We start from the raw sequence: 23,507 nt of genomic DNA on the forward strand, positions 1-23,507 counted from the left end.
GTTTATAGGCAAGCGGTTTACTTTGTTGCCGTCAGTAAGGGACAGCATGCGGCCGCGTCCCCTGTTCGCGACAGCATATGGGTCGGTTTCCAGGTCCTGCTTTTCCGTCAGTAGCTATTTACTTGAAGTGCAGGCAGAACATCCCTCCAGTTTGTTGCAACCACTTCTTGAATTTTCGTGCTAACCACAAATTAGGTCTTAATAGTTTTACATTTATACATACTATGGCATTATTTGTTTAAGCGCCATCCACCATACTGAACTGGAATCCATGCATCCGGCTGTTTTATTTAATGACATTCCGTCTTTTAGCGTTGTTTTGTTCTGACAGACAACGAATGGTGGCTACAAAGTTCAGAGACTTTTAGATCTAATGAGTACAAATATTTTAGTATTCTCATGTAAAAAATTTTAATCGTTTTTTAAAAAAAAATTTAAAAATCGTAAAATAATTTTAGAAATGTAGCTTGATTTATTTACTGTTATGCAGATGTTCACCTGAAGATGTGGCTTTTAGTGTCATGAAACCGGCGGTGATCTAAAAATAATGGACTAAATACAGCTAAAGCGGTTTATTAATACCCTAGATGTTTCTTTACAAATAAAAATCCAGGGGTATTCTGGCACAAGGGCAAAGATCAGTGATGTAGATATTACTACCAATGGTGTTGAGAAACAGCTGAAATATCGAAAACTGAATAATGCTCCAGTGCCCAATGGAATCCCTCTCACATTTACTCCTAGTAACTCGAAGAAAGCAATGGTCACACACGCCTACAAGACGCGCTGTAGAAGTGATTCACGAAAGTACGTAAGTCTAACAGAATGACCTACTCCAAGCCAACAAGCATTTAGCGTTTCGAAAAAGACGATCATATGGAACCCAGCTTGCACTTCTCACGTGACATACTGAAAGCCATGTATCAAGGCAGTCAGGCAGAAGCAATATTTATTTCCGAAAAGTACTTGCTCAATACCACATCTATGCTTATTATCAAAACTAGCGAGTGGCTGTGATTAAAGTGCAGCAACTCACAGAAGTCCAGCGTAGACTGTAATTATTGTATGGCAAAACTTGGTAGATATTCTACTACCTTAATGAGGAAAAGATTTACGTTGGAAAAACGTTAGTTCCCATTTTTTCCACCAGGTGCAAATCTGGCCCTGTGAATGCAAGAGAGATGTACAAAAATGTTTCCATGTGTAATGGATTAGGAACAGGACATGGGTAGAAAAGGTTAAACAACTGGGAAGAGCATAATGTTGATATTATTAATTGTCAATTTGACAATATGAACACCGGAGCCACGGACGAGATGCTGTACATAGCCAGGTTTGCACCTGGTGGCCAAAACTAGAACTAATTTTTTTCAAGGAACAGGACATGGGTAGAAAAGGTTAAACAACTGGGAAGAGCATAATGTTGATATTATTAATTGTCAATTTGACAATATGAACACCGGAGCCACGGACGAGATGCTGTACATAGCCAGGTTTGCACCTGGTGGCCAAAACTAGAACTAATTTTTTTCAAGCGTATATCAGTTCCGCATTAATGCGTTCGAGTATCTATCAATTTTCGCAGCCGTACGGTAACTATAGCCTACACTGGACCTCTAAGAACAGCTGCAATTTAACTATAACCACTCACTACTATCGTAAGGGTTACAAAACGGAATTTGTGGCTGGGTTGAGGACTGCTTGACAGGAAGCACGCAGCATGTTACCTTGGATGGAGAGTTTTCGACAGATGCAGAAATAACTTTGAATGTGCCACAGGGAAGTGCGTTGGGACCCTTGCTGTTCACGTTGTATATTAATGATCTTGGAGACAATATTAACAGTAAAATTAGATTTTTAGCAGATTAGTTATCAATATAGTACTGTCTGAGAAATGCTGCACAAATGTTAAGTAGGATCTCGATGATATCTCAAAGTGGTGCAAAGATTGGCAACTTGCTTTGAATGTTCAGCAATATAAAATTGTGCACTTCACAAAACGAAAATCATAGTATCCTACAACGGCTGCAGTATCAACGAGTCACATTTGGAAACGGTTAGCTCATACAAATAACTGGATGTAACACTTTGTACGAATATGTAACGGAACGATGACATATGCTCAGTCTTGGTTAGAGCATGTGGGAGATTTGGTTTATAGGTAGAATGCTAGGTAAATAATCAGTCTGCAAAGGAGATCGCTTACGAAATACTCTTGCGGCCACACCAGAATATTTATGAAGTGCGTGGGACCCTTACCGATTAGAAGGAACAGGGGATATTGATCGTATGCAGAGACTGATAACACTAGTGTTTGTTTGACCCTTGGGAGGGTGTCACAGAGATGCTGAAGGCAACTGAACTGGCAGCTGCTTGAGGATAGGAAACCCACTTTCAAAGTTTCCAGAACAGGCTTCAAATGCTGATCCGGAAAATACAACCGCCTACGTATCGCTCCCGTATGGATTGTGAGGACAAGATTAGATTAATCACAACGAACAAAGAGGCTATTGAACAGTCATTCCTCATGATCTCCATACTTGAATGGAACGGGAAGAATCCTGAGTAACTGCTACAATAGGAAGCAACCTCTGCCATGCATTTCACAGTCGTTTGCACAGTATTGATGTAGGTGTAGATCTATACCTTGTAAGGGGCGCTAAGATCAGGTATTTTTTCGCTAATTTGTTATTCGTGTAACAAGTTTGTCGAAGTTACATCAATATTAGACCTGTATGTCGCTGAAAAACATATTGAAGTATGAATTGCTCACATAACACGCTTATCGAAATCACGGTACGATAATCACATTATTTACACAATGCATTTAAGTTTGAATTTACCTCATTTAAGCTGTAGCCTATGTCAGTTGTCAAAGTAACTTAAATAATATAATCCATCTATTACGAAGCAATACATTGAAGTTTGAAAGTGCAACAGCAATGAACCATGTTTGATTTTTTTTTTTTTTTTTTTTTTTTTTGTCGTTACTTACCGAAGCTCTGCACCAACGGCAATTACGCGTAGACATCAAATATCAACTGTCCGCACTGGAAAACTTGGAAGTTTGTGGTAAGAACTATGGGACCAAACTGCTCAGGTCATCGGACCATATGCTTACACAATAATTAAACTAACTTACGCTAAGGACAACACACGCACCCATCCATGCCCGGGGGAGGACTCGAACCTCCGACGGGGGGAGCCGCACCAATGTCCGCACTGGATAGTTCTTTGTTGTATGAATACGATTGACATCGAAATAATAATGTCTAATTCGCTTGCAAACGAGTTAAAATTCCGTGTGTTTATGCAGCAAGATAAGAAAAGAAATAGCCATGGTAAGCACGCATGAACAAAAATTCGTTCAAGGGTTTTGTAAGCTACCTGCTTTATGGATGTACTAAAGTTGCTGCTGATTTTGCCAATGAATCTCAAAAAAACCATTCAGCAGCCAAGATCGCATAATATGCTGAATGGTTTTTTATAATTACAACAGAACGCCCTCCAGTATTCTCAAAACGAGGAAATTCAATCAATGAATCTCAGTCTGGCATCTGCCATACCTGCGATTAGTTTTACGTCGTCATTACACTTTAAACTGTTCCGCATGCATATTCCCAGATATTTAATGGATGTGACTGCTTTCAGAGGTTATTCTGAAATCGTGTAACCACACAATAATGGATATTTCTGGCTATTTACGTTATGCTGAAGGTCAACTGCCAATGCATGTACCAAACATTGATCCACTGCAAGTCTTCTTGCATTTCGCTACAATTTTCTAGTGTTGTGACTTCTTCGTGTGTAACTGCGTCGTCCATGAACAGCCTCATTAATCTTCCTACGTTATCCACAAGGTCATTTACATGTATTGCGAAAAGTAATGGTCCTATAACACTCCCTTCGGATACGCACGAAGTTACTACTACTTCTAAAGATTTCTCTCCGTTAAGAGTCACGTACTGTGTTCTGTTTTCTATGAACTCTTCAATCGTGGTACAGCTGTCAGGATTATTTTAAAAATTGTTACGAACGACAACCTGTTAACAAACGTAAATGAAATACCGGTAGGTAAACACGATTTTGTCAGATTGGCCGACTGATAGAATGCTGTACTCCTGTTCAATGTTTGACATTGATTATTTTGTAAGTATTTAAACAATATCTGTCATATTTACATTCAAAGTTAATTAATAGGCCTACAGTATTTTATACTAAACTGATCAACGTAAATGTCCTGGTTAGTACGTTATGCAAGTCCTTCCCTAACTAAAAATAAACTCATCAGCATGAAAATATGGAGTTATCATTGGTCTCCCATATAGCGCTGTTGTGGAAGTTCGCAATCGTATTCAGCACGGTGGTCTATTGTACAGGCTCCTGAGTAGAGCCTTCCCGATTAAGATTACGCCATAAAAATGTCAAATTTTTATGCAACATCCGCAATGTGTCACGAAAACAAAGGAAGCAAGGCAAGAAGACAGGAGGAAAAAAAAATTACTGCTACATCGTATGCGAACGCGACGAGAATGGCTTAATTCCAATGCTAGCAGACGATACCACCGCCAAAACACAAATCGCAGTTAATCTTACGTATGTGTCTAATACTGCACTGTTTTCAGTTCGGCGTCTATGTTTCGATATAAAAGCTGCTTATTGTGCCCCTATCTTACATGTACACATTATGTACCTACAGACGCTAAAATGGTCCATGCGATTGTTATGCTTTAATCAGTACACTCTCTCTGCTTGCAGAACTAATTATTGTTTCAGTATTTTGTGATCATCAAATGGATAGGAACATCATCATTGAACTAGCACCACAGTCTAAAGATAGGCATTGTCTTATTATAAGAAAGAAAGGATTGCAGAGGCGTGCACCGAACATACCTGCGCAACACTGCAAGTGTCGACAGTAAGCCCTGTGTTTCTTGTTTGGAAAGAAACCAGTTCCTTCCATACACGGCACTTGCTCTGACAACAGTAAAGCTCACTTTATGCAACACCCTGAAGTCTGCATTGACTAATGCTCAGTTCTGTCTCGGGTCTGTTTTTCCGGCAGTATTAGTTGTATGTTAACAGTGATACACATCAGTATGGGCAGGTTTACTGATTAAGAACTGGACGATGTGCATCTCTTGGTTCACTGAATGCAATGAACAAATAGTACAACGACACTATGGTGAGCTGTTCCCTTAGCGACAACAAACATATGAACGTATTTCTGCATCTATACTGAGCCAAGGGTGGCATTATTGAGGTTGGCACTACTCCAGTTCGTTAAGTCCTTGGGCAGCAATGTTATGACCTCTCTGGTATGAGTGACATTTGGCAGTGCCGAGTGGAAAAAGGGAGCTCACCATTTACAAGCGTCCTGTCCAGTTGTCCAGTTGACTAACACACTAAAGCACCTTGGATTAACCTTCGACCGGCAACTAATGTGGAAACCTCATTTACTAACTATCCATCAGAAATCCCACAATAGACTATAACTACTAACTCGCGAACATGGGAATTACACCCCTCCACTATCCTTCGCACATACATATCCCTGTTCCGCTCCATCCTTTGCTTTGCCAATGCTGAATGGATATCTGCCATACGCAAGTTCTGTGAGTTCCTCCAGATTCTGGAACGTCATGCTTTCCACCTCACTTCACATACCCACTTAACCTTCCCCCACAATGATCATTTACCAACTCACCAAATTCCCACCTCTCTTCACTCGCGTAGAACATCTCCCGATAATCTACACCATTTGTAAACTCAACTCCACCAATCGTATTGTGTCCCACCTCCTCTCCAATCCTAGAATGCTGCGTCTACCTACACGTCCCACCAACGCTCCACCTGCACATCCTCCACATCCTCTGCCAAAGAAATTTCAACCGACTCCCTCCTCCAGATCATGAACTCCATCCCAAAATATACCCCTCCTACCAACTATGAATCCACCCTCCCCTCTCCACCGCCCCAGGGGCTTCCTCCCCTTCCTCCCCCACTTCCTTTTCCGCCTACAGTCGCTCCCCACTCCCTTTTCTTTCAAATTCACAAATCCCAATTCCAGCTACCCCTCTTTCGCTGTCCCCCAACAGCCATCCCTATCTCATTGTCATTGCCACCTCTTCCTAGCCCTCAATTCCCATCCCCATGACTCTCCTCTCTCGCTCTTTAACTACTTTTCCTTTCGTCTACCATCCCAGGGCAGGACCCTTCGAGTTTTAGTAAAAGTCTGCAGTGCTCCGTTTTTAATGTTCAGTGTCTCTTCCGTGTTGTTCTAATGTTTTTTTCGAGTGTTTTAATGGTGTTCATGTGTTTCTTAAATTGTGTTGTATGACCATATTTTTATCACTGCTTTTAAAGTATTTGTTCAGCCAGACTTATTACTTTAGTCTTTCATAATCCTCATATTTCACTACTATTTTAAAATCATTGTCATATTGGTTATATGTTAACGCCTAGGTGTGGGTTGAGTGTACCAGTATCAGTCCCCCCTCCCCCCCCCCCGGGACCCACATAGAGTGAGGGGGGGAGGGGGGATGAAAATCACAGAAAAAGGGGAAATTGAGAGTGCACCGTGAGTCGAGTTGCGAGTTTATTGACTGTTCAAGACGGTCCACTGGAGCTAAGTTTGCTGTAAGCCGAGTGCTGGCTGGCTTGTTGACAGTGGAGGATATCTGACCGCAGCGGAGCTATCTCGTGTCCTGATGAGTGGTGGAACGTATGGCTCGCCGATGATTGGTTGCTGTTGTGGCTGTGGCTGCGTTTTCTACCATTTTGGACACAGTGTGGTATGGCATGCCAGTGCGTGAATGCAACTAGTTGTGCTAAGAAAGAGTGCTTCTGCAAGTACTGTAAGCTGAGGTTTTGCTGACGGACATAAAACGGTGTCATTAAGTACAGACTTCCCTACCCGTTTACGTTAAAGTGAATGACTAGCCTGGACAATTAGTTGATTTTTAGGGTACAGACTTATGACAAATTGTGTTAATATGATTGATCACAGAAGATGTTTAGTAAATTCTTAAATGTGGAGAGACTGCCTGTAGAACATGATTGGCTGCATTGACAATGATAAAGGATTGGAGTGTTTTGAGACTAATACTGAACTGTTTGAGATAAATCACTGCATTGTTAACTTTCATGTACACTGTATGTGAGGATGTGGGCAGATTGTCTTGTACCAAAGTTTGCCGGCCGCGGTGGTCTCGCGGTTAAGGCGCTCAGTCCGGAACCGCGCGACTGCTACGGTCGCAGGTTCGAATCCTGCCTCGGGCATGGGTGTGTGTGATGTCCTTAGGTTAGTTAGGTGTAAGTAGTTCTAAGTTCTAGGGGACTGATGACCTCAGATGTTAAGTCCCATAGTGCTCAGAGCCATTTGAACCATTTCAGCCACCAAAGCTAATGTTAATGGCAGCCAATTGAAACAGCTAACATCGATACTCTTTCCAAAAGGGAAGCTATTGTTATTAACTTTTACAACTGTGTATGCTGAACGTTTGATTTTCAAGATTCAATAAGAATTTCTGAAGTGTGGTTTTTAACTTTGTGGTAGCTTTATAAGCTTAGTTACCTGTTCTCTACCACAGTGCTGATTTTAAATATGATGGTGTAATTATTGTTAACTAATTTTTGAAATTCCACAGAACCTGCTAAGAATTTTGTGGTCCGGAAGCTTTTGATTTGTAAAACATTTATGAGCCCATTTGAGATCAATTTAATACCTACACCTGAAAACTTTACCTTTTTTACGATGCTTATGATAGAAATAAATGTATAATTATTATTCTGATAAGTCAGACTCAGTCAATCGATCATGTTCTTTAATTCTACTGGTTAGTCCCACCACAGCACATAGACGCCTACGAGGAACCTGATTTGGTGATGGGATACTATAGGATTTTCACTGCTTGTTCATAGAAACAAAGGCAATTGTGCTAACAGAATAAATCAGAACTACATTATTATTATTATTTCCTTCACTTTCTCAGACGTTAAGTCCGGTTAAAAATGGAGTGACACGGACCTTGATCGAGCGTCACTTCCTTTTAACTGTACGGTATGTGTTATATTGCATTTAGGAACTTTCGGGTAATTTTATTATTATTATTATTATTATTATTATTATTATTATTATTATTATTCTGTAACGAGACACAGGTTCCTAAGCCCGTATTACTCGAGCATCTTTCTATTTAAACGGACTCGCCTTAGGTGCACTGGACTGAAGAATATGTCCAAATTTCATGGGGGACTGCATCTTCCGGCGTCGCCCAGTCGCTGCTTCTAAGGGCTCTCTCACATCACCACAGACCTCTCCCTCAGGAAATCATGATTGACCTATTCGAAAATCATGAAATATAGAATCAAGGGCCGATCAGTCGATTATGTTCCAGTGTCAACGCTGTGGTTACGGTAACGCCGACAATGGTCGTGAGACGCCATCGCAAGAGATGGGCCGACGCTTTGGTCACAGTGCATCCGATCTCCTTTGTCGGTTTTTGGTGAGATAGAGGGATCAACAAAAACGACCTTGCTGTTCTGATACTGAGAACGGCTGAAAGAAAGGGGAAACTACAGCCTTAATTTTTTCCAGGGGCACGCAGCTCTACATCAAGGGTTCGCCAATTAAGTACTGGAGGGAAGCGTGGAAGGGGAAGGGGGAAGGTAAAAATCGTAGAGGGAGACCAAGAGATGAATACAGTAAGCAGATTCAGAAACATTTAGGTTGAAGTAATTACTTGGAGATGAAGACGCTTGCACAGGATAGAGTAGCGTGGAGAGCTGTGTCAAACCAGTCTTCGGATTGAAGACCACAACAACAGATGTCACTGTGCTTTGTTAGATTCGAGTCCTGCAGTACGACTTTTGCTATTGAAACGACGCTAGATGGTCTTGAAGGAACTATGTCTATCTCGCTAAGAATGTGCAAACACCATACACACTCTCCTCAGCTATTAGAGCAAGTAGACAAGTTTTACCAATATATGTGAACGAATCGTTATATTACATACTAGAGATGATTTGCGGTGACTCTGCAAAGCAGTTCAACTTCAGAAGACGGAGTCCAGCTGAAGAGAGGCTAGTCTTTACAAAACGGTAACTTTTTTTTTAATGCGTTCTTTTTAATACCTCGTCCAAGAACTTAAAGTTCCTGTAAATTTGTTATTAACTTCATTTCTAATGAAGTACAAATCGATAGAGCATTACACAGTAACCCTGGTGAAGTAAAATAACTGAATGTTCTTGCAAATTGTCAGTATCCTTCAATTTACGCCTTTAGTTATTGTCCGTGAATATTTTTATTTGTGTTTGACATATATTGCACGATTAATGGAGAAATAACTGCAGATTTGAAATACCAATGGAATGGAAACAATTTTATTACAAAAATATCGCATTACATTTTGCAAATGATACCTCCTACCAAAGCGTGCATCTACATCGGAAGTGAAGACAGAAGGGAGACAGTGAAACAAGATCTCTAGCTAAGGAAACTAGGATCATTTGTTTCAACAGTCAGAGTCATAGATTACTTTTACATAATTTTTTCGCTACGTTGCGTTATTCCATCTGTGGAGCGGTAACCTGTCCAACAAATTTAGAAAAAAGGTATATTGTAACCAGATTGAGATTTTCATGCTACGCTCGCAGGTTCGAATCCTGCCTCGGGCATGGATGTGTGTGATGTCCTTAGGTTAGTTAGGTTTAAGTAGTTCTAAGTTCTAGGGGACTGATGACCACAGATGTTAAGTCCCATAGTGCTCAGTGCCATTTGAACCATTTTTTTGAGATTTTCACTCTGCAGCGGAGTGTGCGCTGATATGAAACTTCCTGGCAGATTAAAACTGTGTGCCGGACCGGGACTCGAACTCGTGACCATTGGCCGGCCGGAGTGGCCGAGCGGTTAAAGGCGCTACAGTCTGGAACCGCACGACCGCTACGGTCGCAGGTTCGAATCCTGCCTCGGGCATGGATGTGTGTGATGTCCTTAGGTTAGTTAGGTTTAAGTAGTTCTAAGTTCTAGGGGACTTATGACCACAGCAGTTGAGTTCCATAGTGCTCAGAGCCATTTGAACCATTTTCGTGACCATTGCCTTTCGCGGGCAAGAGCTCTACCAACTGAGCTACCCAAGCACGACTCACGCCCCGTCCTCACAGCTGGCAGATGTAAAGCTGTGAGGACGGGGCGTGAGTCGTGCTTGGGTGGCTCAGTTGGTAGAGCACTTGCCCGCGAAAGGCAAAGGTCACGAGTTCGAGTCTCGGTCCGGCACACAGTTTTAATCTGCCAGGAAGTTTCGGGGGTATTGTAAGTTGTACTGAAACTGCACGTGTAGTAGTTTGGAGAGCTGGATGTCTGTCGTCGGACGAATCCCCTGATATCAATGCCACTGCGACGGCAGGCTTACGATGGTAGTACCAAGAGATGTCTGCTATGAGAGGATGAGAGCACAGTAAGAGGAAACAGCCGTGTGAGCTTGCACAACAGGAGGAAGTGTGTGTAGCGATGGCATAAAAGGGGGGGGGGGGGGGCTGTTGTGATGGCATAAAGATGGTTCAAATGGCTCTGAGCACTATGGGACTTAACATCTGAGGTCATCAGTCCCCTAGAACCTAGATCTACTTAAACCTAACTAACTTAAGGACATCACACACATCCATGCCCGAGGCAGGATTCGAACCTGCGACCGTAGCGGTCGCGCGGTTCCAGACTGTAGCGCCTAGAACCGCTCGGCCACTCCGGCCGGCTAGCATAAAGAGGAAGGGGCACTGTTGTGTTGTCATAAAGAGGGGGGGGGGGGGGAGGGCAGAGTTGTGTTGGCATAAAGGGGTGGGGCAGTGTTGGTAGTTCAGGCTGTAACTTTGGCGCCAAGCGACATATCAATAAGCTGCTCCGACTGCTCTACAATGGTCATAGTAACTGGGGTCTACATTAGGTGGTAGAGTCTCATGAAGACATCAAGTGTGAGCCGTGTGAAACTAAAACTCACAAATTATTTATTAAGTAAGTATGCAGGGGAAATGAGGTACAGTAATGCTAACTCCCTGAGAATCTCAACCTTGGCATTAGTCTGCAGTGTAATGTTGGGGATTGAATGAGTATTGCACATGTCAAGAAGGACATACACAAAGGATTGCGGATAATTACTGAAACCCTGAAATATGCCTACAGCAGTGCTTCCTGTGATAGTACATACAGATCCTCTCCCTCTCAGATGCCTCTAAACATTGTGAAAATCAGGACTAACTGCTCAAAAATAGACCAGCTTACCAATCCAGCAGTAAAGTAGCCATCCCCAATCCCGAACTGTGTTTCTCATAGATCTGAATTGACCACTCCTGACTGTTGGTAGACAGACTGGCAGACGAAGAATGTTCCTCATTATAAGCTGAATGTATGTGATCCAATTAAAAAGCGCGTGGCTTTTTTAATCGTCTCAAAAATTAGACCACATTAAACAGAAGTGAAGTCTTGCTTCCCCAAAGCACAACGTGTGACACTGGGGCGGTACAGATTCACTACAGACGTTTTGCAGAATTTGGTTGTAAAAGAGATTTAATGGATTTGAACAATTTAAAAGACAACGCCAAAGAAAGGCTGAGTAACGCACACGTTAGTTCATAGTATTTACTGCCTACACACAAATTGTCAAATGCTGAAATTTTACATTAACTCTTTTACAATTACACAAATATTTGAAGAATCTTTTCTAAAAATTGTGTCCATTGATATATACATCTACATCCACACACTGAAAAACCATTGAAGTGTATGACAAGGGAACTTCCCATCATACATTTTCCCTGCGCATTGATGTATGGAGCGCAGGAAGAGCTATCGCTTAAATACAAGATTGTAATCATTCCTGCTCTTTTATTTTGTATATATCCAATATCCTCAGTTATTCCTGTTTGGTATGGGTCCCGCAAACTTTAGCCATATTCTTGGATAGATCGAATGAGTATTATGTGAGCAATCTCCTTTGCAGACCAACTGCTGCCGAAGTCCGCCACCTACAAGTGAACCTATGTAATCACATTCCATTTCATATCCTTACAAATCGTTACACCCAGGTATTTGCAAGAGCTGACCGATTCCAATTGTACCTTACCGTTTTGTTAAGTGCATAATTTCAGAATTCTGAAAATTTAAAGCAAAGTGTCAATCTTTACACCAATTAGAAATATTATCAAGATAGGACTGCATGTTTGTGCAGCTTTCTTGAGACAGCACTTCATTGTAGATAGCAGCTGAAAAATGTCTGTGGTTGTCATTAATATTCCTCACAAGGCCATTAACATATAACATGAAAATCAAAGGTCCCAATACTTCCCTGGGACACACCTGGAGATTCTTCTACATCTATCGATGACCCTCCATCTACGGTAACATGTTGCTATCAAGTAATCCTCAAACCAGTCACAAATTTTGGATGATAAACAATTTGCTTGTACTTTAGATAATAAGCGTAGCTGTGGCACTGGGTCAAATGCTTTTCGAAAATCAAGGAATGCTGCAGCCAACTGACTGCCTTGGCGCAAAGCTTTCAGTATGACAAGTTATGTTTTTGGAATGCGTTCTGGATGGCAAGATGGGATCATTCTGTTTGAGATACCTCATTACGTGTGATTTCAGGATATGTTTCAAGATTTTATAACGAAAGGCTGTTGAAGACATTTGACGATAGTTTTATAAATCGATTCTATTACGAGGCCCTTTTTGTAGACGTGTGTGCCCTGTGCTCTTTTCCATCCAGTGAGCTTAGTTCTTTGTTGGAGGGAGTCTAAGGTATATTATGGTCAAAAAAGGTGCTAACTCAGCCTCATCTTCTGTACAGAATCTAGTAGTGATTTCATTAGGTCCTGGAGACTTGTTCGATTTTAGCGATTTCAGCAGTTTCTCGACGCCTATGACCCTTATTTCTATTTTGCTCATCTTAGCAGTGGTGCGAGACTTTAATTTGGGCAGTACCAGTGGAAGGAACATTTGGAATCCGAGTTCACCATTACTGCTTTTGCTTTGCGATCCTCAAGTTCAGTTCATATTTCACGCATGATTGAGTGGGCAATAACCACTAGTAACCTAACGTATTAGCAGAATATGCTTAGGATTCTGTGAGAGATCTTTCGACAGTATTCTGCTATGGTAGTCGTTGAAGGCTTCACTCATTCCTCTCTAGACAGCCAAATGCGTTTCATTCAGCCTCTTCCTGTCTGTAGTTCTATGCTTCCTTTCGCACTATTTGGCAGTCGTCACTGTTTATCTAAAAGTTTCTTTACAGCGGCCTTATACCAAGAAGGGTCCCTCCCATCAAAGTTTTCCACTAGGTAAATATCTATCCAGTGCACGATTAACTACTCTTAAACTTGAGCCACAGTTATGCTACATGTTCCCGTCCAGACAGCCGCGCGGGATTAGCCGAGCGGTCTTGGCGCTGCAGTCATGGACTGTGCGGTTGGTCCCGGCGGAGGTTCGAGTCCTCCCTCAGGCATGGGTGTGTGTGTTTGTCCTTAGGATAATTTAGGTTAAGTAGTGTGTAAGCTTAGGGAGTGATGACCTTAGCAGTTAAGTCCCATAAGATTTCACACACACTCCGTGCAGACAAATATTTCACATTCCTCACTGACGTATACTGCTGCGTCTGTCTAGTTTACTGAACATATAAATCTCTCGACATGTCTTAGTTGTCATTTGTACTTTTGATAATCATTGTTGCTACAACTGACTCATACTCGCTGATACTAATTTCGATATGGATATCCTCAAAAGTGTCAGGTGTCTTTATTGCCATTAGATCGAATACATTTCCATCATGAGCGGGCTTCCGAACTATCCGTTCTAGGCAGTTTTCAGGGCAGGCATTCAGTAACGTGCTACAGCATTTGTTGTCGCGCTCAAAACGAATGTTCGTTAGTTGAATGGCACTGTTCTTTTCAGATGTGTTCATGGCGTACTAGCTCTTTGGTCAGAAGTGTATCTCATTAACATTAAATGCGACCATTATAGGTTAGGCTTGATCGCGATCTTTACAATAGAAAGCAGTCACACTTACTAAACTCTTGTACGTTTTGGGGTGTTATACATCAGCTGAATATGTGTCAGGTAGTAAGACATGGATGTAAGTACGACTTTCGGGTAACCTGTGGTTCTATCTTTCAGTGGCCTCTGGCTCCTTTTCCAATCGTATTTACATCAATTACCGTACACTCAAGTTTGAAGGCGAAGTTGTGGCATCTCTAAGCTGGTCCGTGTACCAAATGTCAACATAAGAGAGGCTATGAGTGTTCATAACTCAATAACAGACACCACGGTGGTGAAACGTCTAAAACGGAAAGAAAGGATACGATCAAAGACAGTGCAGCAGTGGATTCCAGCGGAAAGAAGAATGTGGGGACGACCTAGAAGGAGCTAGAGGCGAGAGGTCCAGGACGAGGTAGGTGAAGGAGACTGGCATGATCGGAGGAAGCTGTATACGCAGACCAACACAGCACCAGCCGTATAACACACGCAATCTGATGATGATGACGATGATGACCATACACTGAACCAAGCAAAGATCTTTACTTTATGAGGGATGTATAACTCTCTGAAGAGCGTAGTGGACAGTATAATAAATGTAACTGGTTACAGTTATTCGTATTTTCAATTGATGAGTGCCATTACAAAAATCTCCAGTGATTTCTGTGATCTTCTTTGGGTTACAACTTTGAAATTCTTCCTATTCATATGTAACAATCACCACCCACGACTCTCACTTGTGGTAGTGCATGGCTCTTAGTATATTGAGTTATTTCCATATCCCTCACCGTCAAAGTGTCACGTCAAATTTGATGTTGAATGTAAAAAATAACAGACGAAAACAGTTTGTATAGTAATCTTCGTTTCCATACTATCAGGTGTGGATCCAGGACCAGGACCACAGATCATTATAGATTCTAGGGGGGGGGGGGGGGGGAAATCACGCCACGAACGAATTATACGAATGGGACGGAAATCGGTAGAAGTGATATACAAGTACAGACAAACAAATCAAATGATAGCAGAAAAATTAGGTGATTTGTCCAAGAGACAGGGACTCACAAATTGAACAAGCCAATGACGTGTTGGTCCAGCATTCGGCTTGGTACTGATTGACAGAGTTCTTGGGTGTCATCCTGAGCGATATCGTGCCAAATTTTGTCCAATTGGCGCTCGTGTAAATCCCGAGCCTGCTGGAGCGTACTGCACATAATGCTCCAAACGTTCTCAACTGGGGAGAGAGCTGGCGACCTTGCTGGCCAAGGTGGAGTTTGGCAAGCGCGAAGACAAGCAGTAGAAACTCTCGTCATATTAGGGCGGGCATTACTTTTCTGGAATATAATCCCAGGATGGACTCCCATAAAGGACAACAAAACGGGTTGCAGAATATCGTAGCTGTATTGCTCTGCTGTCAGGGTGCCGCGGATAACTACCAAAAGGGGTCCTGTGACGAAAAGAAACGGCACTCCGGACCACCACTCCTGGGTATCGGGCCGTATGGCAGGTGACAGTCAGGTTGGTATTCTACCACTGTCTGGGACTTACAGACACGTCTTGATTTGTCATCGGGGTTCAGTTCGAAGCGGGACTCGTCACTGAAGAGAATTCTACTCCAGTCAATGAGATTCCAGGCAGAAGACGTGTCTGGAGACACCCTGGACCTGACAACCGGGAATGATGGTCTGGGGTGCCATTTCATTTCACAGCAAGACCGCTTTGGTTTTCATCCGAGAAACCCTTTTCCACGTCCCGTTTTATTGCCCTTCATAGCAAGCCGTCCTGGACATGTATTTCAGCAAGACTGCAAACGGTGAGAGTTTCCACTGCTTGTCTTTGTGCTCTCCAAACCCTACCTTGGCCAGTAAGGTCGCCGTATCTCTCCCCAATTGACAGCGTTTCATACATTGCCTATAGGGATCTCCAACCAGTACGGGATTTTGACGATCTAACGCGCCAATTGGAAGAATTGGGCACGATATTCTGCAGGAGGACATACAACAACTCTGTCAATCAATGTCAAGCCGAATAACTGCTTGCTTGAGGGCCAAAGGTGCCCGCCCAGCTAGCCGCGCAGTCTAACGCGCTGCTTCCCGAGCGGGAAGGCGTGCCGTCCCCGGCACGAATCCGCCCTGCGGATTAGTGTTGGGGTGCGGTGTGCCAGCCAGCCTGTGGATGGTTTCTATGGCGGTTTTCCATCTACCTCGGCGAATGCGCGCTGGTTCCCCTTACTCCGCCTCTAATACACTGTCAGTCATTGCTGTGAAAACACTGTTTCCACGTACGAGTACATCATAATTATTCCACCACGCAAACATTTGGGGTTACACTCGTCTGGTATGAAACATTTCTGGGAGGGGTGGAGGGAGGTGTTCACTGGAAGGGGGGGGGGGGGCGAACGGCACAAAAACCCTGGGTTCGGTGTGGGGTAGCAGAGGGGTGGGTGTACTGTTGTGGCCTGTTGTGGGGTTGTGAACCACTGAGGGCCACGGCGGGACGAAGCCTTTCCGTCGTTTGTAGGTCCCCGATTCAATACATACGCACATACATACACGCATACAAGGGCCTAAGGTGGACCAACGAGTTATTGACTTACTAAATTTGTCAATCATTCACTTTTTTTTGAAATTATAATCACTTATTTGTCTGTACATGTACGTCACATCTACCGATTTCCGTCCCATTCGAATAATTCCTTCGTGGTTCGTCTGTGTCTTACTGCGAATTAAAGGTGTTTATATTTTTAAGTATATAAATTCCTCCGTTAAAGTGCAGAAAATAAGGTAGCATGAACACGGAATCTCGAAAATGGCAAGGAATTGTCGAAGTTAGCTGTGTTTAAAGCCGGGCACTTATGTGCGGGAAGTACGAACCAAGTGAATGGGCTTGTGCCCCAGAGGACTACCTGCACAAAACATTCGGACCAGGAAAAGGAGTCCATTCACAGCCTTCACCTACTTAGCAGCAACAAATGCTCGCGATTCTACAGATAGAACGGCACAACACAGAGTGTTGGTTTACTCAACACAGAAAGGGAAAGACCGTCCAACAAAGGAAAAAATAGCCAGACTATATTTTTCAAACAGAAGTGGAAAATAATGAAAGAAACCGCATTTCTCACATAGCCGTAGTGTCTCAACTGTCTGTAGGATGGTTAACAGAAGAGATCCCAAAAACAGAACGACCTCCTTAATGCAAACCAGCATGGTTATCGAAAACATACATCACGTGCAACCCAACTCGCACTTTTCTCGCGTGACATCCTGAAGACTTTGGAGCAAGGCAGTCAGATAGCTGCAGTACTTCTTGACTTCCGAAAAGCTTTTGACTCAATACTACACTTACGCTTATTATCAAAAATGGGATCATATGAAGTATCAGACCAAATATGTGACCGCATTGAGAATTTCTTGGTAGGGAGGACGCAGATTATTATCTCCGATGGAGAGTCGTCGACAGATGTAGGAGTAACTTCGGATGTGGCCCAGGGAAGTGCGTTGGGACCCTTATGTTCACGTTGTATATTAAAGACCTTGCAGACAATATTAACAGTAAAATAAGGCTTTTTGCAGATGATGCATTTATCATAATGAAGTATTATCTGAAAGAAAGTGCATAAATATTCAGTCAGCCTTCGGTAAGATTTCAAAGTGGTGCAGTGGCTTGCTTTAAATGTTCAAAATGTGAATTCAGGTCAACGATATCAGAGAAATCGGCCTGTGGCTAAAACGAAACGCAGGAATTGTAGTTTCAAACGTTGTAAAACAAAATGTAAGCGAGGAGCGAAACTCGTCTCAGCAAACTGGAGGCCTATTCTTTTCTCTTGACTCCATCGTACTGAGCAGACGATTTTAGTAGTAGCAGAGTAGAGTAGTAGACGAATTAGTTTTGATTTATAATTAAATATGTTAAAAACGGGCTATATCTATCTTTGATTTAAAAGGAAATGTACTTTCCGCAGTTATTAAGTGGTACTAGATTTATGATTTTTTGTGATATTTGTTTGAGAAAAGCTATCTGGAACTGCGGGTTCAGCAGATCATGGTAAGGAGACGCAATGTGCCGAATGCAATTCGCGTGCAGCCGTTGATTTCATTTTGCTATAAGCAAAGCGCGTCCCTGAGATTATTTGCGGATCATTTAACAGTGGCTTGCGATCATTTTGAGCAAGCACTAATTACATATGATCCGGCCATTGTCTCCGAACTCTGAATCTGCTGCTCTCGCTTCTGTCAGATGCAGGCTCCACAGAATTGATGGTGGTGTTAAATTACTACGGCTCGTAAATGATAATAACTTCAGGAGAAAATTTTATTTTGAAATCAGTGCTTTCTTTTTAGGTACGTATCAGACGCAACAGACTGAATACGTGCCACTAATAACAATGACCGTTGCTCCATTGCTCAGTGAGAAACTATAATCATTTGCTAATTTGATGTTTCACATGTTCTGTCATTTTATTCAAATAACTGGGACAACAACGTATCATAGTGGATACTCAATGTATACAGAGAAGAGCAGCATGAATCTCGCAAATCTGTTTGACGTGTGGGAGAGTGTCACCGACATGGTGAAAGAAGTGAATTGGCAGACTCGTGAAAACAGACAGAAACTACGCCGAGAAAGTCTACTGACAAAGTTTCAAGAACCTGCTTTAAATGATGACTCTAGGAATATACCACAGCTCCCTACATATCACTCTCATAGGGATCGTGAGGGTAAGATTAGATTAATTACAGCACGCACAGAGGCATTTTCCCGAGCTCCTTTCCGCAATGGAACGGGAAAAAGCCCTAATATCCGGTACAATGCGACGTATCCTCTTCCATGCACTTCACCTGCGTTCACAGTCTCATTGCTGATAAAATACCCACAATTTTGATCGTGTTTCTGACAGCGCCGAAGTAGTGAGATTTTGTTGCTATCATAGCTCTTAAGGCAATTGCAGACCACGTAAACTTCTCAGATCTTCGGAAAAATGCTATTTTAATCACATGTTGTTCTATACAGCAATTTCTTGCAAGTTAAGCCCAAAGACGTGCTGCGGCCGAGCGGTCCGGAACCGCGCTGCTGCTATGGTCGCAGGTTCAAATCCTGCCTCGGTGATGGATGTGTGTGATGACCTTCGGTTAGTTAGGTTTAGGTAGTTCTAAGTGTAGAGGACTGATGACCTCAGTTGTTAAGTGCAATAGTGCTTAGGGCCATTTGAATCCAAAGACGTACTGAACACTAATGTAACTTATCATCATCACCACCACCACCCTCATCACCATCATCGTCACCATAATCGTCACCATCATCATCGTCACCATCATCATCGTCACCATCATCATCGTCACCATCATCATCGTCATCACCATCATTATCGTCATCACCATCATTATCGTCATCACCATCATCATCATCACCATAATCATCATCACCATAATCATCATCACCACAATCATCATCACCATCAGTATCATCACCATAATCATCATCACCATCATCATCATCACCATCATCATCATCACCATCATCATCACCATCATCATCATCATCACTACATTGTTACCACTACCACCACCACAATCACTACCATTATTCTGAAAGTCTCTGTATTAGCTGTAATTTCCCGACTTTTCTCTTCGCCAGGAAGTTTGGGGGAAGTAATATATTGTCTGACTCTTCCTAAAAAGTACTCTGTCGGAACTGCAATAGTAAACCTCTCCGTGATGCACAATAACGCCTCTCATGCAGCGTCTGCCACTGGAGTTCGTTGAAAATCTCTCTAACGCTTTCACGCCGACTAAACGATCTCGCGACGAAACGCGCTGGTGCTCTTTTAGACTTCTCTGTTTCTTCTGTCAGTCCTACTTGGTAAGGGTCCCAGACTGATGAATAATACTCAATAATCGGCCGAACAAGCGCCTTGTTAGCCACTTTTTCCGTGGATGAGTTACATTTCCTTAAGATTCTTCCTACGAATCTCAGCCTGGCATCTGCTTTTCCTACTGTTAATTTTATGTGGTCATTCCATGTAAGGTCGCTCTGGATAGTTACTCCTAGGCACTTTAAGTGATTGCTGTTTCCAGCAATTTTTGATCAATGGTGTAGTTCTACAGCAGTGGATTTCTCTTCATATGTATGCGCAATATCTTACATATGTAGGCCGCTATGTAACTTGGGTCAGTACACATCCGCTAACTTCAAAGAAGAGATCATTACCACAATGTGCGTTGTGTGGCAAAGGTTTGGAATGGACCGTGCAATTGCAAATTTCATCCACTGTGAAATGTGCGCATTGATACGTTTTCTGTGGAGGTAAAATAAATGTGCCGTTAATGTAGTATAATGATTTTGCAGGGAAAGAAGTCCCACCTAACAGCTACAATTTTTGTTTGAACTTTATTCGCAACAGTCCGGTTTAGGAAATATATTTCTTGTCTGCGAATGAAGTTCAAAGAAAAACTGTAGCTTTTCGGAGGACCACCTCTCCCTAGAAAATGGATTATACAGCTTGGACCCAGCCCAAGCATGGAAACGCAGAAATGAGTGTTGTCAGTGCCACGAGACAGTCGCTCAGAATGGACGAAGTGACGTGCATTACCAGGCAACGAGTGGACGACTGCTTGCAGCCACAAACGAACTTGTGCAAAGGCGATACAATTTGGAAAAGTGATCCAAACTTTCAGAATCATCAGAGGGTTTTCTTCCTGTTTAAATAATATTTGTGCACAACGTAGTAGCTGGCAATTGAGGCTTTGTGCCAGTGTGGAAGCCCAGTTTTTATCTTGTGACTACTGGGCCCACGTAATAGGTTTGTTTCAGATTTTTGTTACTGGTAACAGGCAAAAATGATTGTTCTTTTCCCGTCACTTTGTTTCAGGCAATTAAATGTGGGCTCTATATTACGTGAGATGAAGAAACAGTATAGTGGAGCAGTCCTACACCAGTTCGTCACGGAAATCTGAACTTCAGCCAGTCATATTCTTTGGAGAAGGTTATGGTCATTTTGTTTCGGGATAGGAAAGCCTTTTAGTATCTTTACTTTCAGAAAAGGGGCAGAACAATTAACAGTTTAGAACGAGACGTTAAAAACAGGTACGAGCAATAATTCAAACCGACGGCGTGGCATTTTGAGTTCCGGTAGCTTTCTGCTTGCTGCCTATACTCATTTACATAGTAACAGAACTTGGAGAATTCGTCAAATATGCGAACGGGAAAGCTGGACATTCTATTTACAGCTCCGTGCCCCACCCCATGGTTACCGTCTCTTAGCAAAGCTGAAAAAAGACTGTCGCCATAGGTTTTCGCAAATGATGAGGTCCAACACCTGAAGTTATGTTGAAGGTTCCTGTCGGCATATTTCTATGACGAGAGTAAATGATTTCGTCCACCGCTACTACAAGTGCTTTAGTGTTGCAGTACATTATCCTGAGAAATAGCTATGAATTATAGCTTGTATTGATGTTCTATTAATAGCTCAATTTAAATTGCTTTCGAAATTTCCCCGTTATTTCATCGAGGCTTTGCTGTCACACTGTCCCTCAAAAAACTTCTGTATCTGAAAATTTCTCAATTTCTCAGGAATAATGAGGCGAAATATCAAGGAGAATATCAACCTCCAAATTCATCTTCGGAACGACAAGTTGAAATTTAAATTACTTTCAATTAAAATATACAATCCAACTTACCTCTCCTCTTCTCCTTGCGTTGCAAAGCAGGAGAATATCCCGTACAGTGCGAACACCAGCACCGTTGTGGATATAACACTCATCACGACTTTGAAGCTAAACACTGGAAAAGAAAGACGAGGGAAACATTAAAAAAATGAATAATAAAAACACTCACTATAAGTCAATTTGTTAGTAAAACAGCTTGCGGAATACCCTAGGTAACATTCTACATCTACATCCATACTCCGCAAGCCACCTGTCGGTGTGTGGCGGAGGGTACTTTGAGTATTATGTCAAACTGTTTTTTTTTCAAAATTTCATGGCGAAAACGTGCAGCATGCCGTGCAACTACATTTGAATTTACTAGAATAAAACGTTTAGTGGCAGTGGTTTACAGAGGACCAGCTCTTGCTTCACTACTTTCGTAATCTACTTTTATCTATTAACGTTGCTTGGAAGAAAAGTTTTAGATTGTCGCACTCCTCAACGGCGATTCGGCGCAGATCTCTCACAGCGGTTGGTGGGCCACGTCGTCTATCAACAGCCGTTTTCAGTCTATCCAAGGCATGTTCGATAGGGTTCATGTCTGGAGGACACGCAGGCCCCTCTAGTCGAGCGATGTCGTTATCCTGACGGAAGTCATTCACAAGATGTGCACGATGGAGGCGCGAATAGTCGTCCATGAAGACGAATGCCTCGCCAATATGCTGCGATATGGTTGCACTATCGGTCGGAGGATGGCATTCATGTATCCGTACATCCGTTACGCGCCTTCCATGACCACCAGCGGCGTACGTCGGCCTCACATAATGCCACCCCAAAACAGCAGGGAACCTCCACCTTGATGCACTTTCTGGGCAGTGTGTCTAAGGTGTTCACAGCCTGACCGGTGCCTCCAAACAAGTCTCCGACGATTGTCTGGTTGAAGGCATATGCGCCACTCATCGGTGAAGAGAACGTGATGTCAATCCTGAGCGATCTATTCGGCATGTTGTTGGACCCATCTGTACCGCTGTGGTTGCTAAGATGGACCTCGCCATGGACGTCGGGAGAGAAGTTGCGCATCATGCAGTCTATTGCACACAGTTTGAGTCGTAACATGACGTCCTGTGGCTGCACGAAAAGCATATTCAACATGGTGGCGTTGCTGTCAGGGCTCCTCCGAACCACAATCCGTAGGTAGCGGTCATCCACTGCAGTAGTAGACCTTGGGCGGCCTGAGCGAGGCATGTCATCGACTGTTCCTATGTCTCTGTATCTCCTCCATGTCCGAACAACATCGCTTTGGTTCACTCCAAGACGTCTGGACACTTCCCTTGTCGAGAGCCCTTCCTGGCACAAAGTAACAACGCGGACGCGATCGAACCGCGGTATTGACCGTCCAGGCATGGTTGAACTACAGACAACACGAGCCGTGTTCCTCCATTCTGCTGGAATGATAGGAACTGATCGGCTGTCGGATCCCCTCCGTCTAATAGGCGCTGCTCATGCATGGTTGTTTACCTCTTTGGGCGGGTTTAGTGACATTTCTGAACAGTCAAAGGGACGTCTATCTTCAGTCAAAGGGACGTCTATCTTCAGGAGTTCTGGGAACTGGGGTGACGAAAATCTCTTTTTGACATGTGTATTAAACTGAAGTTTCATCTGTGGATTCAAATTTAACACTAGCAACACAAAAATATGTATATTTCAAGCGGAAAGTTCAATAAACCTCAGAATGTTTGGAATTCCAACTACTTATTTGGACACACGAATTCTAGCTTTCAAGAAACCACGTATTTTAGACGGTCCACAGGTAATGGCAGCAAGTGATAAGGACTCGGGGGTTT

The 23,507-nt window shown here is 42.8% G+C and overlaps 1 protein-coding gene across 3 annotated transcripts in view; it reads right to left on the minus strand.

Moving 5' to 3' along the window:
- LOC124605379 (chitooligosaccharidolytic beta-N-acetylglucosaminidase) overlaps positions 1-23,507 on the minus strand; it is a 223,903-nt gene that overhangs the window by 40,869 nt on the left and 159,527 nt on the right. For all 3 annotated transcript variants that reach the window (XM_047137017.1, XM_047137016.1, XM_047137015.1), the window contains exon 2: positions 21,697-21,799. In XM_047137017.1, coding sequence (XP_046992973.1) covers positions 21,697-21,779 — 83 coding nt within the window. In that variant the 5' untranslated portion in view covers positions 21,780-21,799. The remainder of the gene's footprint in view (positions 1-21,696; positions 21,800-23,507) is intronic.

Source organism: Schistocerca americana, chromosome 3, assembly GCF_021461395.2.
Source record: "Schistocerca americana isolate TAMUIC-IGC-003095 chromosome 3, iqSchAmer2.1, whole genome shotgun sequence".
Lineage (NCBI taxonomy): Eukaryota > Metazoa > Arthropoda > Insecta > Orthoptera > Acrididae > Schistocerca > Schistocerca americana.